Source organism: Homalodisca vitripennis, chromosome 1, assembly GCF_021130785.1.
Source record: "Homalodisca vitripennis isolate AUS2020 chromosome 1, UT_GWSS_2.1, whole genome shotgun sequence".
NCBI lineage: Eukaryota > Metazoa > Arthropoda > Insecta > Hemiptera > Cicadellidae > Homalodisca > Homalodisca vitripennis.
The window spans coordinates 147,060,655-147,077,511 of record NC_060207.1 but is presented as its reverse complement, the minus strand read 5'-3'; the positions used below and the strand labels follow the sequence as shown (position 1 = coordinate 147,077,511).

The window sequence follows — 16,857 nt, the reverse complement described above, 5'->3', positions numbered from 1 at the left end:
TTTAAAAACGAGTTTTATTACTGAATAAAGAAAATTTACATCAAGATATATGTGTAACATTATAAAACTACATATTATATCAAGTGAATGTACACTTTGTGCCCAATAGCTACTTACTAAGATAAATCTTAAATTATCTACATGAAATTTGTAACAAACTTAAAATGTATTTTCATGTCATGTCTGAACGTACAACTACTAAATATTATTTACGAAAATATGAGCTCTTGATAGTGAATGATGCATGTTAGGAGTTAACAGTCGTAAATCACACTTCACTGTAGTTATCACAATTAATTATGACTTATGAGGAACTTAACATCCTATGCAAGAACTTTCTTGAGATGTTCATCAAACAAGTAGATGGCGAGACTCGGATCCTTGTTGCCAGCGATCAGCTGGTGAAGATCATTGGCGTGGCCAGCAAGGTCACGGATTCTGTCAGCGTGTTTGCTCACAAACTCTTTCTCAATGAAATTGATGGTCTGAAAAAATACAAGATACAATATAAGATATATTGTAAGATAAGATATAAGTATTTGAATATTATTGAAATAAAACTACAAGTCTCACAAATAATTTTTAAACATCCACCATCACAAATTAATGGTCTGTTTTCTGAATAAACAAAAAATAATATTAAGAGGTTTTAAATGTCTGACTTTTAAAACAAATATTTTTAAATAGATATTTTTAAACTGCCTAAACAATGTTCTGCTATATTTAAATTTCTACACAAGTTTAATATTTAACATTCTAAAATTATATATATATATAAAACATGACAATTTTAAAACTAACATCTATCAATATTGGGAGTATTTCAACAGAAAGCCAACAAGGTGTAACAATGCTTTACAGTCCTACAACCTATTTGGTTGGAATGAGAGTAATTGATTTGTTTAACCATCACAGTTAGATATTACAAATAACTCGCTAACCACTTTTAATTGCTTTTTAAAATGTTTGTTCTAACATTTCTTTTAGATTAGCAGAATAACATTCTCCATATAAACTGCAGGCAAGTTACTAGATAAATGATTTCACACTTTTAATCATGTAAGAGGAATAAAAGGTCATTTTTTACAAATTTCACATGCTAAATTAGTAATATGGAATTGGACTCTCAAAACTCTTGCACATTACTTCTTAAAATGCCTTTTATTTTATTTTAAGATTTGGCGTATGTTATTATTTGTCCATATAATTTATATATTTTTTTCCATTTTTACATATTTATTGTGACAATACTAAAAGAGCCTGATATCTAGCTTAGACTTAGTACAAGGATGACTTGCAAGAATTGACTTTGTTTTCCTATCTGCAAATGTTAACTGATGTTCTGTGTGAGTCACCGGTTTGTAACAATAGACTGGTTGTCCCTATTTCACTATGTAACCAATGACAGAGCATTGTTCTTCATATTTAAAATAAACATTGTTCTTCATATTTAAAATAAACAAACAATATGAAACCAGTTTCAGTTGTCAGTTTTCTTTTAAATGACTATCTGCAAATATTAACTGATGTTCTGTGTGAGTCACCGGCTTGTAACAATAGACTGGTTGTCCCTATTTCACTATGTAACCAATGACAGAGCATTGTTCTTCATATTTAAAATAAACAAACAATATGAAACCAGTTTCAGTTGTCAGTTTTCTTTTAAATGACTATCTGCAAATATTAACTGATGTTCTGTGTGAGTCACCGGCTTGTAACAATAGACTGGTTGTCCCTATTTCACTATGTAACCAATGACAGAGCATTGTTCTTCATATTTAAAATAAACAAACAATATGAAACCAGTTTCAGTTGTCAGTTTTCTTTTAAATGACTATCTGCAAATATTAACTGATGTTCTGTGTGATTCACCGGTTTGTAACAATAGACTGGTTGTCCCTATTTCACTATGTAACCAATGACAGAGCATTGTTCTTCATATTTAAAATAAACAAACAATATGAAACCAGTTTCAGTTGTCAGTTTTCTTTTAAGTGACATTTGATGTATGGGAAAGTTTGTTGAGTATAGAGTTAATTGTTTTGTGAGCAGAGAGTTTTTTTTCAATAAGCTCTGGTACTCTTATTTTAAATAAACCAATTAATTTAATAATAGTAATGTTTTATACAAATTTTCCCTTGAGATAAACTATATATAGTATAAATTCCAATTACTTTAGTGAGAATTATTTCTATAAACTAGTATTTATCTCATTTCAAAAAGCATATAAATATAGTTTAAGCCACAGTTATTTCAACACAATAATTTTGTTTAAATATAAATACGCATATTTTATCACACGACCTTTAAGTAGTTTTATTATATTGTGCAAACATTGTATATTGTACAAACATGTTTTACAATAAATTACTGTTGTTATTGACTATAATAATGGACTAAGGTTAATAAAACTGTATATTGTGATAATAATAACACATAAAATACTATACTGTTTATTTAAACAACATAACTAAAAAATAAGATTGAGTTTTTTGTTTACAGTGTCTCAAATTTGGTATAATTTAATTTATTACTTTTTAAGATATAATGTTTTTATATTAAACAAATACAGACAAGACAGATGGGAAACTAAACATTGGAGACATATTGATATTCATATGGTGAAATATGTTTGTATTGATCTGAGCAATAACGTGGTATACCTTTGTCCAGACAGTTACAGGACACCCTGTATAACAGATGCTGTCCCATGTCATAACAAAGACATGGTGTGCACAACTTTAAACTCAACAATTTGCTTACCTTCGCAAAATTTTCATCAGATGAATAACCAATTTGAACTTAGCTCTTTTACTAAATGCATATCGATCCTTAACAAATGTTTTTCCTGTCCCAATATGTTTCTAGTATAAGAACAATGCATCACTGAGATGGCTGTTAGGTCAATACTTTATAATGAAACAATACATTTATTTTTTTTATTAATAACACATACGTTTAGGTATATTGGATGAAAATAGTCTACACTGTTTTATTAATGAGAAAATCCACGCAATGTGTAGCAGAATAAACTCACCTCAGCATCGTGATACCTCTTCTTGCGGACAGTGACCTCACTGTGGATCTCATGAGCCTGTTCAGCCAACACTTTCTGCATGTCCAAGGCCGTGGCCAGACTGCTCAGCTCATACATCTTGTAAGACTGGATTCTCACCTGGACACCATTACATGGTTACTCTATGATTATTCATACCATAATATAAACCCATTCTTATGTATTGATGTGTGCTGAGAAAATATTCTGCATGTCCAAGGCCGTGGCCAGACTGCTCAGCTCATACAAGACTGAATATTGACCTGGATACCATTGCATGGTCTTTTTATACCATAATAAAATAATTTAAATAGGTTTTCCACTGGTGTTTACTATCTAAATGTGAGGAAAATAATTGTCTAACTACAGGAAGATTGACCATTTAAATTACATTTTTTAATATCTTAATCATTTGTGATTAAAATCTCTACAATTTTTATATATTACCATTTTGAGGGATGTTTTTTATTTGTCACCAGAACTACAGGGCAGATGTTACCAAATGTCCAGATACTACAAATCCGAAACTTCGAATATTGTTAATTAAAAATGGAAAGGATAATTCTTCCTGTACATGGGCAGTCATTCTTCCTATAATGGAACAATAATTCTTCTCAAATTTAGACCACAAAAACAGTACAAAATCAGAATCAAATCAGCCATTCTTACTTGACTATTAAACCAATAAAATATCTAATACGTGCCTTGTTTTGGTGCATTTGAATCAATTTCAATTAATACATAACAACTATTAGTATATTAAATTATTTTAAATTTATTTATAATTATTGTGATAGTTGTATTTAAACTAATTAACATTTAGGACTATTTCTACTTGTATGAATACTAGCTTTCTATAGTAGCTGAGTGGTTAGTGTCTTAGCTTTACACCCCAGTAACCCAGGAATGGGTTTGGGCCATTGCATTTTCATACACTAATAATTATCTGATCCTAGTCTGAGAGACGTAATAATCAGTTCCAGGGTAGACATTCAAATCATCCGTAGAAAAAAAGGTTCAAAGTAACAATATCACTTTAGGAAAAAACCAGAGAAAATATTCAAGCTAACAATTGTTAGCTGTTAGCAGTTGTCTTTGACGGAAAAAAACCAATAATTTTGAAAAAGTCAAAATAGTACAGTAGAGTCTCGTTAATCCGACCTAATTGGGACCGAGCCCTATTCGGATTATGTGATTGTTCGGATTAGCCAGAATTACAGAAAAATACGGTTTTAAACTTGAGATGGGTCTATTTTGTTATAGAATTATCAACATTGTTTATTAAAACATGTTTTCTGACTGTTGCATTGTATTTCTTGACAAATAAACGTGTTTGCGAATACTAAGCACATTTACGAATTGGGTTATACCCAAAACCCATTCCATAGTTTAAAACAAGGCAGATCATATGGTAAAGTCAAATTTAAACAAAACTCATTATCTTTAGAAAATAGGTCTTAGCAAAACTCACTAATACAAGCCTTCTTATATTTATTTCTTATCTGGAACTTTCTGTGTTTTCATGTAAAATATTTTTCTCTCTATCTTCTGTGGCAAGTCACACTGCTTATTCCATGTTATTCAGTTTGTTTACATCTGAATCAGGCGTAAAGAAGATTAATAGCCTATTGAGTGATGTTCTTAATGTCCTCATGAATCATGTAAGTGTAAAAATATGAATACAGTTTTTTATACTAGTAGCCTACAAGCTGAGTTCTATAATGAAGCGTTTGGTAACACTACAAACAGCAATGATGACAACAATAAAGAACCTGATTACAGTAATGAAGACAATGTTTGTAAATAATACTAAAACCTTTTACTGATCTATTGTAGAAGAAAATGCTAAATTTTATACTTAAGTTTGACCTGTAGCCATTACTTTTTTTATTTTTCAATGTGTATGTTAATGATGTAAGTTTTTTTTTTTTAAATCTATTAGTTTTTCTTTGCCATAAGAAATTTATTAGATCTTATACATATTACTTTCTACATTTAAATATTTTAATATTTAGTTTTATGATGTATATGTGAATAAATACCCAAAAATAATATAAAACATTTTTGAAAGTATCTTAGTTTTCAGGGTTTTCATAAAAATAAAAAGAATTCTCCTCAAAAATATGTTTCAGTAACTGCTGATTTTGGTAAAAATGCGCCTCAGTTGATATTATTTCAACAAGATTTTAGAAACTTATAATATCTCAGAACAATGGTTGAATACTTTTCTTATCAAAATACAAACATTTTATTGGCATTGCTGATAAGACTGCTATCTGAAAGCTATATATGACGTAAACTAACTTATTCCTTCATGTGTCTTCTTTGAATAAGTATATATGATGTGCATTACATATTTTTAATAAGGACATAAAAAGTGAACAGTTGTGTGATGGGATAAGCCTGGAAGGTAAGCAATCATTACAAGAACTCGTATAGATACAAATATAGTAAAAAGAAATGTTAAATGTTCTTAAACCATATTGTGGTTGTACAACTGAGAAAGGTGGTATTGTTACAAATTACATTTGACATCTTTACTTACCTTCTTCCTGGGCACAATGTTGTAGTTCATGTTGAAACCTCTCTTGGCCATGTACTTGATCAAATCAATACTATCTTCCCAAGCATCATCAGCCAGTTGACGATACAGCTTGCTGAAACCTTCTCTGTTCGCTTCATAGTTATTGAAGTATGCTGACTGTAATATAAGAATTACAAATTAATACACTTCTTTCACAATTTGATACAATCTTTCAATACTAAAACCTTTTGCCAGATAGTGTAGAGAAAAAATATAAAACTAAAACAAGAAGTTGTGACTTGACAAAATATGAAAATAAATAAACAATTTTAAAAGTTCTGAGTAATAACAGACTAATGTGTCTCAACTATCAGGCACTTTACTAGCTTCCTGGAAAGAATTGGATGTTATCCATAGAGTTATTCAATACACCTTTTATAAAATTAATATTCAGTACCTCCATTCACCTCTATTTAAATTTACAACAAACTGTAGATGTACTACATTTTAACAAGTGCATAATTTTAGCTAGATCTATTATTTCTTTATTAACAAAAGATCAATTAATGAAGTCCAACTAGTAACTGAAAAAAACTGTTCTATAAACCCAATGTGAGAGGTTATAAAAACAATCTTCGCTGGTTAATAATATCATATAAACCTTCTCCAGGGAAAAATACATACAAATTTTCATAATGATCGTTCAAACAGTTTCTGAGTCTATCAATGCCATAAATATTAAGATTCTCTTATTTTATATATAAATACAATATACATTGTTTAAAGTTAATTTAGTATATAACACTTTGAACAATGAATACTGAGATTTAAAACTCTTCTCACGTTAAGTGATGTCGAACTATCAGACTTGTCTTATTCTTGAAGTGAGTATCAGCGCCATGATAGATCTGACACTGACATTATACTGGATCCGAATCAAGTAAATGAAGTCACGAGTTGTTGATGGATGAAATCATATTTAACACTAAAGAAACAAATGATGCAGTTCAATAACAATGAAACTGTAGATTAAGTGCTGCAGATCCTGCAAATAATGGCTTAATTTACTTGAAGTTCAACAAATTAGTCAACAAAACCTAGTGTCAATTGGTAGCATCAAATGATGAGGACAAGTGGTATGATTGCACATGTATGGTGAGACAATTGTCCTCTACAAATAATTAAGAAATAAACTATACTTTGGATTTGTCAGATCCACACAGTGTCTTCAAATTATTTCTAACAGAAGATGTTCTTCACTTGGTAGTGAATAGGAATGCCTGTCAGTATTTACAGCAAAATTCTGACACTAAAAATTACTTTATGAGGCAATGGCTCAATTGTAACCAAAATGAAATTAAGAAACTCTTCGGGATGTAGATTGTGGTGAGCATAATTCATGAATCCTGTCCCAAACTGAAGACTCTACTGGTCTACTAAAATACTAATTACTGGTTAAAATACTGGATACATTTAATGATAATTCTCATTCAGATTGTCAATCTGTCAGTCTGACGATCTATGGTCTGGTTGAATGCATGTAAACAATAACTAATTCAGGATAATTATGACAATTTTCTATTTTAAGTAATAAAAACTCAGAATCAGATAAGATTTAACAAATATAAAAGAGAACACTTCTCAAGAAAAATAGACCCTCTTACCATTAACAAGAACTGGAAGTTCTGGTCTATGTGAGTCGCCGCGTAGTGCTGAAGATCAGGCTGAACAGTGTCCACTCCTGAGTAGTTTGAGTTACAGTTGCTTATTGAGCCACCTGAAGTTAAAAAGAAATGTTGGGTTCACTACGACCCTTACAATGTCACACAGTGAGACCAGGTCAAGACTAATGGGCTGTGATCACTAGATAAATACTACATTAACAGGAGCACTAGCACGTTTTTGGTTGGCTGATGGCATTTCACAATTAATATAACAACTACGTATCAACTATGATAACTAAACTAATATTATTAATTATTATTTACATTCTTTACAGTTTCCATTAACTGTTGTTGACATGATTTGTTCACATTCCATAATTATTCATATTTATTTAGTGTATCGTAAACTTGCTTATGTTATACAGATCATTTACGGCAGTCTTCTTATATAAATGAGACTATATTCAATGGCAATGAATAATCTTATTGGAAATAATTGACCATATTGAGAGAAATGTCTAAAAATCAAAAACAGAATTTAAAATTTTACAGCAGAAAAATTGTATAATATAATATAGATGAATCTGGATATGGTGCCTTGTGGTAGATGAAGGAAACTAGGATTGCCCGTTTCCAATGAGCTAGGGTGCATACTAAAACACATTGTGTGGTGATCAGATTTTGGAACTGACTAAAAAAGAGAGAATTTCCACTATACACTTTTTATTCTTTATTATGGGTTAAATTTATTCTATAAGAAGTCAAAAATTATAAAACAATAGTAAATATTGTAAATTTATAATAATTAGTATGAAGGAAAAATTTTACTTTATTTAATTCATTTACTAATAATTTGTTTAGTCAGTATATAGCCATTAATACTAGCCAGTGTTTTGAACAAGGAGTTTTTTGAGTTCCTGTTTAATGTAGATATTCACATACTCCTATTCTTATTATTTTATTAATCAATAACTGCGGAAAAACACAGTTCTTATTTTTTAGTTAAGCTCCCTCTAGTTAACAAACTTATACCCAATAAGAAATAATATGGAACATGAAGAAATTAGCACAAAAACTATGTTTTTAGGAATTTCTGCAACTCAGCTTGCAGGAAAAAAAAATTGCCTAGCCAAATAAGTGATTGTCCATTTCATGGCTAAAACAATACAAATACTGGATATACTGGATATTGACAAACATTACTTACCAATAGCTCCACATGATTGAACCACATCATTGTAGCAGTAATCTCCATTGACTGCTAGCACAAAGATGCTAAACACGACCAATCGTATCATTATGCCTAAAAAAGATAAGTAACATCATCAATATTTTGTTGTCAGTATCAAGATGGACACCTAATGCAAAGAATATTTCCTTCAATAATTAAATTTGATTCTATAAAAGGATTTGTGGCATTTGACTGGTTCTGGCTTTGCCTCTTTCTATAAACAGAAATGCTTCATACAATTTAATTAGTCACACTACTTTTATGACGTTTTTAAAAAAGTTGCTCTTTCTAAGTACACTTAATTTTATAGTTTACAAATATTTTCAATATTGAAAGCTTTTGAGAAAATATCATCTAATTTCCTAGCAGTACAGAAGAATACAATCATACAATTAACTATGTATCATAAAATCCAAAACTTGAGGTTTAGAAACAATTTTTTGTATTTATTCATTTTATGTTTATACCTGCAACAACCTGCACTTACAACCTCATAATCAATTAAATACTCCATATTTAAAACCTGAGTATGGAATAGGCTATTTATGGAGATTTTGTGATAATCTTAATTCTTAGGCTTACATAGCAGGTGTAATGACTAATATATAGATGTTTTCCAGTTCACACTGAGTCGAAATATCGTTTATAAAAAAAACATTCATGAAATATTTGGCCTCGGTAATAAAGGTGTAAAACGACTTCAGTTAACAGATGCTAAACCAAAAATGCTAAAAATAAGCATCCGTCTGCACAGATGAGTAATAAGGAGTTTAGCTTTATCTTGATTATAAATAAAGTTAATGGATACATTTCACAAAAAGAGAGAATTTCTGCCCCTTCGACATGCATTTAAAATAAACATACTATTATAAGTAATAGAGAGTGGTTATCAATACTTAACCTTCTACAATACCATAAGATCATAATTAATTATAATATATTTAGCAAAAAAACCAACATGTAATGATCATTTGGCAGTTGGAAATTGAGCATGGCCTGTCGGTGCCAAAGTCCAATCACCTCCAACCGCTTTTTTTATTGCTCTCTGTTTTGTGTTGCCATCATACAGCTATTTTTGGTACTGCTAAGGAAAATATTTATTGAAAGCACTCTTATCCTCATTCATTGAATGTTTTTATGTCCCAGAATATTATCACAATGTAATATACAAATAATGTTTTCTTGATCCATTCATTACCAGTGATTTAGTAGATTTTCAAAACAATACCTTCCAACTTGTGCAGCTATCTTACAGACTTCTTGGAACTAAATTTTTTAATTTTTTGCAACTACAATTTTAATGACAATAGATTGTTACATAGTTTTAACAGTGTTGCAGATAGGTTATTCGTTCTTTACTACTAAGATGGCAGTAGTAAGGAAAATTTGACTATTAACACAGAAATTGGGACATTTGATGTTGAGGAATTGGCTCTGAGAGGAAATGTACATTATTATTAATTTAGACATTCTGAGAATACAAGTTCATATCAGATTGACAGTGTACCTCTGGCCATGCCAGCTTAAGCTGAAGCATCATTTTGGTGCTGCCCGCGCTGATGGTAAAGGACAAAATACATCTCTGTAGATCTACCTAATACTAAAAGATCAAATTCTAGAGGGTCTGATCATGATTACTATTATTGCTAGCTGAAAAACACTACTTGACAAAGCAAACAAATATTGTACATTTACCAAAAACAGAACTTCCTAATATCTTACAAGAAAATTAGTACCACTCTTAATGTTCATCAGCTATTGTCATTTGTAATTTTCATCCTTATACCTTATAGCCTACATTTTTTGTTAATAGTCCCCGATTCTCCTGATTTCAGCATTATTGTTATTTTATGTATCCAAAGATTTAAAATGGCTGATGTCAGCAATAAACCAATAGGGGTTGACTCACAATCAAAACAAGACCACGTGACATCCAGCACAAATGTCAAACAAGGAAATAATACTCTGCTAAGAAAAGTAGTCTCATTTTTAATGTTCTATAACTTTGTTATTTGTCATTGTCACCCTTTGAAACCTTATATTGTTTTTTTCAGGAAGATGATAGCAATTGGTTAATAATGCGAAATTAAATTAATAAAAATGGAATGGCAGTCGCAGGACTAACCGACAGAAGTGACTACTTATGGGCTGTGAATAAGTATATCTTAAAAATGTGTTTCCTAATTATTAAATTGTTATTTTTTATATTTTAAAATAATACGAGACAAAATTCTATAACATAAAAATATTCTGTTAATTTTATATATATATTTGTAATATTTTTGTACATTTTATGTATTACAATTATCACACAATTAGTGGCTACAGAGTGAACATACATGATGCATGACGTTCTGTAATACGAATCTAATGTTTTTCCCCATGCAAAACATACATCCATAGCCCGCCAAAAGAAGTAGTCACTTCAAAAATATTTTTAATTTTTGTTTCTTTATTCTTCAACATTATATTTATTATGTTAGCAATACTTTTTCTTAAATTGTGCTAAAAACAAAACCAATTTCAAGCAAATTCCACAATTTTGTAACCCAGGAAATGGCAGTAATTTTTTGTTGTTTAGTACCATACTTTAAAAATGTTATAAATAATACATTTATATACTTACATGCATATTTTTTCAGTGAATGTGGAGATAGTAATGGTATAAAAACTTTTGCATCAATAATTAACAAATATGTTTAACTATAAATTTTGCCATTTCTTCAATTTTAAAAGTGGTGGGATGTACCTGGTGAAGTGTGATAGTATAATAAATATTAGAATCTGAGATAACCTGTTTATTCTTAGTGTTACCTAAGTTTAGTGTCACAAAATATATAGCCTAATGGTGTCCAGGTTCTCTTGATTAAAAATAAAAAATATATTGTAAAACCCCTATTTGTGACACAAAAGGCAAAATTTGTTATTACCGGTACAATCATTGTTAAAAACTAGCAAAAATTATAATTTTTACACTAAATTTTTCCAAATAATATCAAGAATTAGAGAATTGTGTGGACTGCAAAATAATAAATAATTTAATAATCATTACCTGGTATCCTGCTAAAATGTAGACTCATATGTACATAGGCCTAAAGTGGTGTCAATAGTAACAGGTTTAGAAGTTTCTTAAGAATGTTTGAATTTTTAAAAGTTTTTTCGTACTGGTGTGTAAATTTTGATATGGAAATATTTCACTGATTATATTAATTTTACTATATAAATAAATTAAACAATTACTAAAAAAGATAGACTAAATTTGAAATTAATGGCTGGATGGCAAAATACAAGCTTTGCGTTATTAACCCATTGTTATCATCCTTCTGCAATAAGTTATATGGTTTCCAGGATTGAAAATGACAATGCAATTCCAGAATATTAAAAATAGAAATTCTTTCTTGTCCAGAACAATATTTCCTTGTTCTACATCTGTGTTGGGCATCACATGATCTTTGTGTCTCTGTGAATCAACCTCCTATTGGTTCCTGCCGTCAAGGTGCCTTTAGATACGTAATATATATAAAAATACTGAAATCTGTGTAATTTAGATACAAATAAATGCTGTTTTTTAAGGTAGGTCTTCTGAAAATAAATTTCAAATCGAGCTTGAGATTCACATTATCAATCCATAAAAGTGTGTATTACTTGAAAGTGTTTACAGCTGTTGGATATAGATTATTTAAAAGTTAATTGTTCAAAATAATTAATTAGTATGGATTATATCAATTGTTATGATTTTAAGTAATATCGTTTGCCAATTTCGATATAAAAAACCGGGTCCGCTTATCGTACCCTATCCATATTCATAATTAATGATGGCTAGCTGTTATTATTTTTTAGGAAAACATTATTGTTTAACCCTTTCGAGTGCCACAGCATATTTTCCCAAGTCATACGCATAAATTGCCGGAGCATTTCCTTCTGTTTTGCAAGCGTGTGGGGAAAAAACTATATTAAAAAAACTATTCAACCGATTTGAATAATTTTTTTTTGGTTTGTGTGTTATAAAACAAGGTATTTTTTCCATATAATATTATAATTTTATTTTTATTTACACAAAAAGAATATAGGTTATAACAAAAAACTAAAAAATGAAAAAAATAAATTTCAAGTTTGAACTAAAATTTTATTTATAGGCTACAATATTTTTTTTAATTTTTTTTTAGCTATACCATATGAAAGAGCATGAAAAACTGAACAAAAATCATGCATAATATGGTGTGTTACAGTAATATTTAACCAGATACTGCAATATATACAAAATACAACAAAAAGCAATTTTTGTTCAAGTTTGTCAAAAGTTTAGAAACAATATTATAACTACCCTATTTCGCTCAATGAAGTAAGACGACTGTAAAATACTAATTATATAAAAAGTATATAAAAATATACACAGGCCTACAATATAACCTTACTTCACCTAAAATCAATAGTTTGATTGGAACTTGCGTTTTACTTCATCACCAATCCAACAATAAAATATACGTCACTAAAACACGGAAAAAGAAGTTTATAAATGCATTGTAAGTTTTACTGAACACAATTGCAGAATAGTAATAACAACAGTTTTCAGCATAAACACACGAAACTAGCACAATGTAAACACACAACGAACGAAACTGTGTAGTTAATGGCAACAAGTAGCAGCTGACCAACTATTGCGTCATCTGTTTTTTTCTGATGACAAATAACTACAAGGGGGCGGTGAACAATAAAAATCAATCACAATTGATAGTTCGAAACTTGTAGATTGCCGTGAAATAAGTTATTTGTCAAAACAAAAATGAATTATATGTGATATTAATTAAATAAAAATCGTCTACTGGGTAGATGCCGGCAATTTATGCACATTTCACAACATCTACTATGTAGACGCTGCGGCACTCAAAGGGTTAAATTTAAGTTAATTAAAACAAAGTAAAATCATTTGCATATTGAGTAATGCCCTACAAAAACCATGGCAATGATCATGCACTTTTTTTTGTCAAAATGTATTTTTAATGTTTCAAATGGCGGACAGAGTACGATAAGTGAACTCGGTTTTGTATATCGCTTATTACAATAATCGATACTATGGGCATGTCCATGGTAACTCACGTTACATTTCAACATGGGTCCTAAGTTATTTGTTGAAACATTTTAATTTTTAAAGCATAATATTAAGCAAAAAATATCTTGCAGTATTAAGCAAGAATTATAATACACATTGGCCAGATTTCAACTTCCTGAGACTAATAATTAAGGTAATAATAATTCTCTAGTTTCGGTAACTCATGTTACACAAAAAGGACGTCATAATTTGAAAGCAAACTTTAACATGAAACATCTTTTGTCCTAAATGTTTAATTTTCTTAATCTAAATACTTAAGATTGGCTCAAGAGTTTGTAGTTTAACTGTGACAACTACAACAAATAAGAAACTGAAAAACATAATTTTAATAATATACTATTGACCTAATTGACAGTAACTCACGTTACAGTAACTCATGTTACATTGTGTCTCTTTCCTAAGGACATTTTTTATTTGTAGAAATAAATTTTGTTATGTAATTTTATATATTGAATTGTGTTTAATAACTACTTTAGTATCATTACACTTAATTATTTTAGTTTGGCATAATTAAATATTTGTTTTTAATTGTAAAAATAGGTACAACTTTTTTACCAGTGTAAAAACAAGTTTTATTATTTCTAAAAACAACTTATTTTTTGCTTTAGGCCTGTTCTATAACTTCCAGTTTGTATTTTTCTTATAACGCAACTATGAAAGAATAAAAAGATAAGATCAAATAACTTTATGGTAATTATAGACTACATTTTTACATGGCTTGTATATATAATGAATATCCACTAACGCTTAAAACGGTTAGACAGTCTGTGTAGCTAACATTTTACTTTTCTCTGATATTTATTTTGTTTTTAAAAATAATAATAATATCTTCCACCTTTCATTTTAATTTCTGGAAGATGCAGAACACTCAAAATTTGTCCAAGTTTGACGAAAGTAACATCATTTTCGATCGGTTTGAATGTATAACAGTTTTTATCACTTTTTAAACACATTACTTCAATGTCTCCAAACTTGTCATTTACCACTTTGGCAAATAGCAACATAGCCTAATTAAATGTAACCAAAGAGTCTTTTTCACTTGAAAATTGCACAAGGACAAAAGTTCCACTTTTAATGCTTTCTTTTCTAGTTAGTTCACTAGAAACACTCGGGAACGGATGATTCTTCATCAGAAAGGTCAGTCATCACTGTACGCCAGATTATATATAAATTTCTTTACTGTACCATTACTTGTCGAAGGAATAATTGGGTCACTAACAGGCACTTCATATATTTTCTTGCTTAGTAGAAAAGTTTGAAGATTATTTCTTAATCTTAAAATATTACAGATTAATTTTTTTAGGCTTAATATTAATCTTACCTCCTACTAAACTACCCAGACCTGTACATTTTGGGAATACTTAAATAACCAAAATAAAAGACAAAGGTTACCTTGAGAACTCACTTCTAGGTTGAAGTGGTAACTCACGTTACAACATTTTTGGTGTGTGTACTTGAAGTGGGTCTAATAAATCAAATAATAATTTCCTGAATAAAAAGATTTATATAAGCTTATAAAGTAAGGTTATCTAAGTTCAATGCAAAGTTTTATATTTATTAAAAATTATAAGATCAAACCCAAAATATTGGAACAAATTTCGGTAAACTCATGTTACACTTATATTTAGAAGTATGTTTGAAACAATTAAAACAGGCATTATATTCTGAACAATACAAATATAAATATTACCATAATTATTTAATTGTTTTGAGGTTAACTATGTTGAGAGCTTGTTTTGTATTAGTATTAACTCCATTATATAAACATTGTTTTAAAGTGCTATGAATAAATATCTTTTTACAGTAACTCACGTTACAGAAAAACTTATATGAAATTCCTGCAAATGAAACAAATTTAAAAATTAAAAAAAATAGTACCATACTTGTAATAGTTTTCTTAAATAGAATCTGTTTTATTATTGTTATTGGGTTGTGTATTACATAAGTAAACTTGAAAAATCTGTAATTTTGGTAACTCACGTTACATGAAGTAAGGTTTAAAACATAACCTAATAGAAAGAACAATTCTTAACCTAAATGTAAAAAAAAGCATATTTTTAGTTAGCTTTTGTTCTGAAGATGGCTTCTTGGTACTGGCCACCTTCTAGATTAATGTATAATCAGTTATAAAATTGAGATGTGAGGACTTAACAAACAGCCATCAATGAACTCTGCTAACCGGTGTTAACTAAACACAAAATACCAACAAAAATAAAAATTTTTCCTCTAAAAAGCCAATGCTGCCAACATTGCTCAGAATAATCTTTATCTGAAAACATTCAAACCTAGGTTATTTCATAAAAATATTTTTTAAATATTTTTGTCCTGTTTTACATGGACATACCTTTGTATATCGAATTACAGAACTATCAATCGATATTAACTTATATAAAATACTAAACTAAAATGACATGTTTCAAATTATACCTAATAGAAAGTTTAAACAGTACATAGTATATACATCGATTTTGAGAAAAATAAACTGTCAGTTTTACAGTTAACTTTCCTCACACAATTTCACATAGTAATAATGACAGTTTACGCTCAGGAATATTTTAAAGGTGGTTTTAGAAGGTTTTAGTGGGTGTCCCAAAACTTAATATTCAACGAGAAAATTACTGACATATCTAGGCATATAAGAATTATTTAGGTTACTTTATACCATTCCATAAGTCTCATGGTAAAAGATACTCTATAAGTTAGGGCTACTGGAAGTTTAACTAACTAATTTTATGGACGATTAAATTAAATTATTGAAACACAGTTTTATTTAATAAGAAATTAAAACCAAAGGTCATAATCCAACCAAACAAAGCTTAGGTCATTTATAGCCTGGAACCTCTTTCTGGGACAATGTTTATTTTAATAGCGAATACACGTATTGGTTATAATATTATCCCTTCTTGTATATTTTAATATGAAGAAACAATAGAAAACGTTTTATATGCAATTTTAGAGGATAAAGAGTTTGTATACAAATGCTGAATCCAAAGAATATACTACCTATTACAACTTAATTCAAACGAATCTTGCCAAAATAAAACACAAGTTACTAAGTTAACTCTATATAACTATTAAGCACTTACTTCTCAGTTACAGCGAAGCTAAATACAATAACTTATTGAGTGTAGTCTTCCCTTGCACTCCTTTTCTTCTGATTTAGTTCTAGAAAAATTGCCTTGATCACATCACAGACGACTTCCGAGCATGCGCAAATGACAATTGCGCAGCAAATTTTATCAAGTTCACAGTGCGCATGACATTTCAAGAGGA

At 29.4% G+C, this 16,857-nt stretch overlaps 1 protein-coding gene across 1 annotated transcript; it reads right to left on the bottom strand.

The window, feature by feature from the left end:
* On the bottom strand, positions 1 to 16,812 carry LOC124373507 (ferritin heavy chain). The gene is made up of 6 exons (XM_046831869.1): positions 16,671 to 16,812; positions 8,451 to 8,546; positions 7,244 to 7,356; positions 5,601 to 5,756; positions 3,038 to 3,175; positions 1 to 485 (listed from the first exon to the last, which is right to left on the bottom strand). The coding sequence occupies exons 2-6, from the start codon at positions 8,539 to 8,541 to the stop codon at positions 324 to 326; spliced, it is 660 nt and encodes a 219-aa protein (XP_046687825.1). The 5' UTR covers positions 8,542 to 8,546; positions 16,671 to 16,812; the 3' UTR covers positions 1 to 323.
* Positions 16,813 to 16,857: the final 45 nt, after the last annotated feature.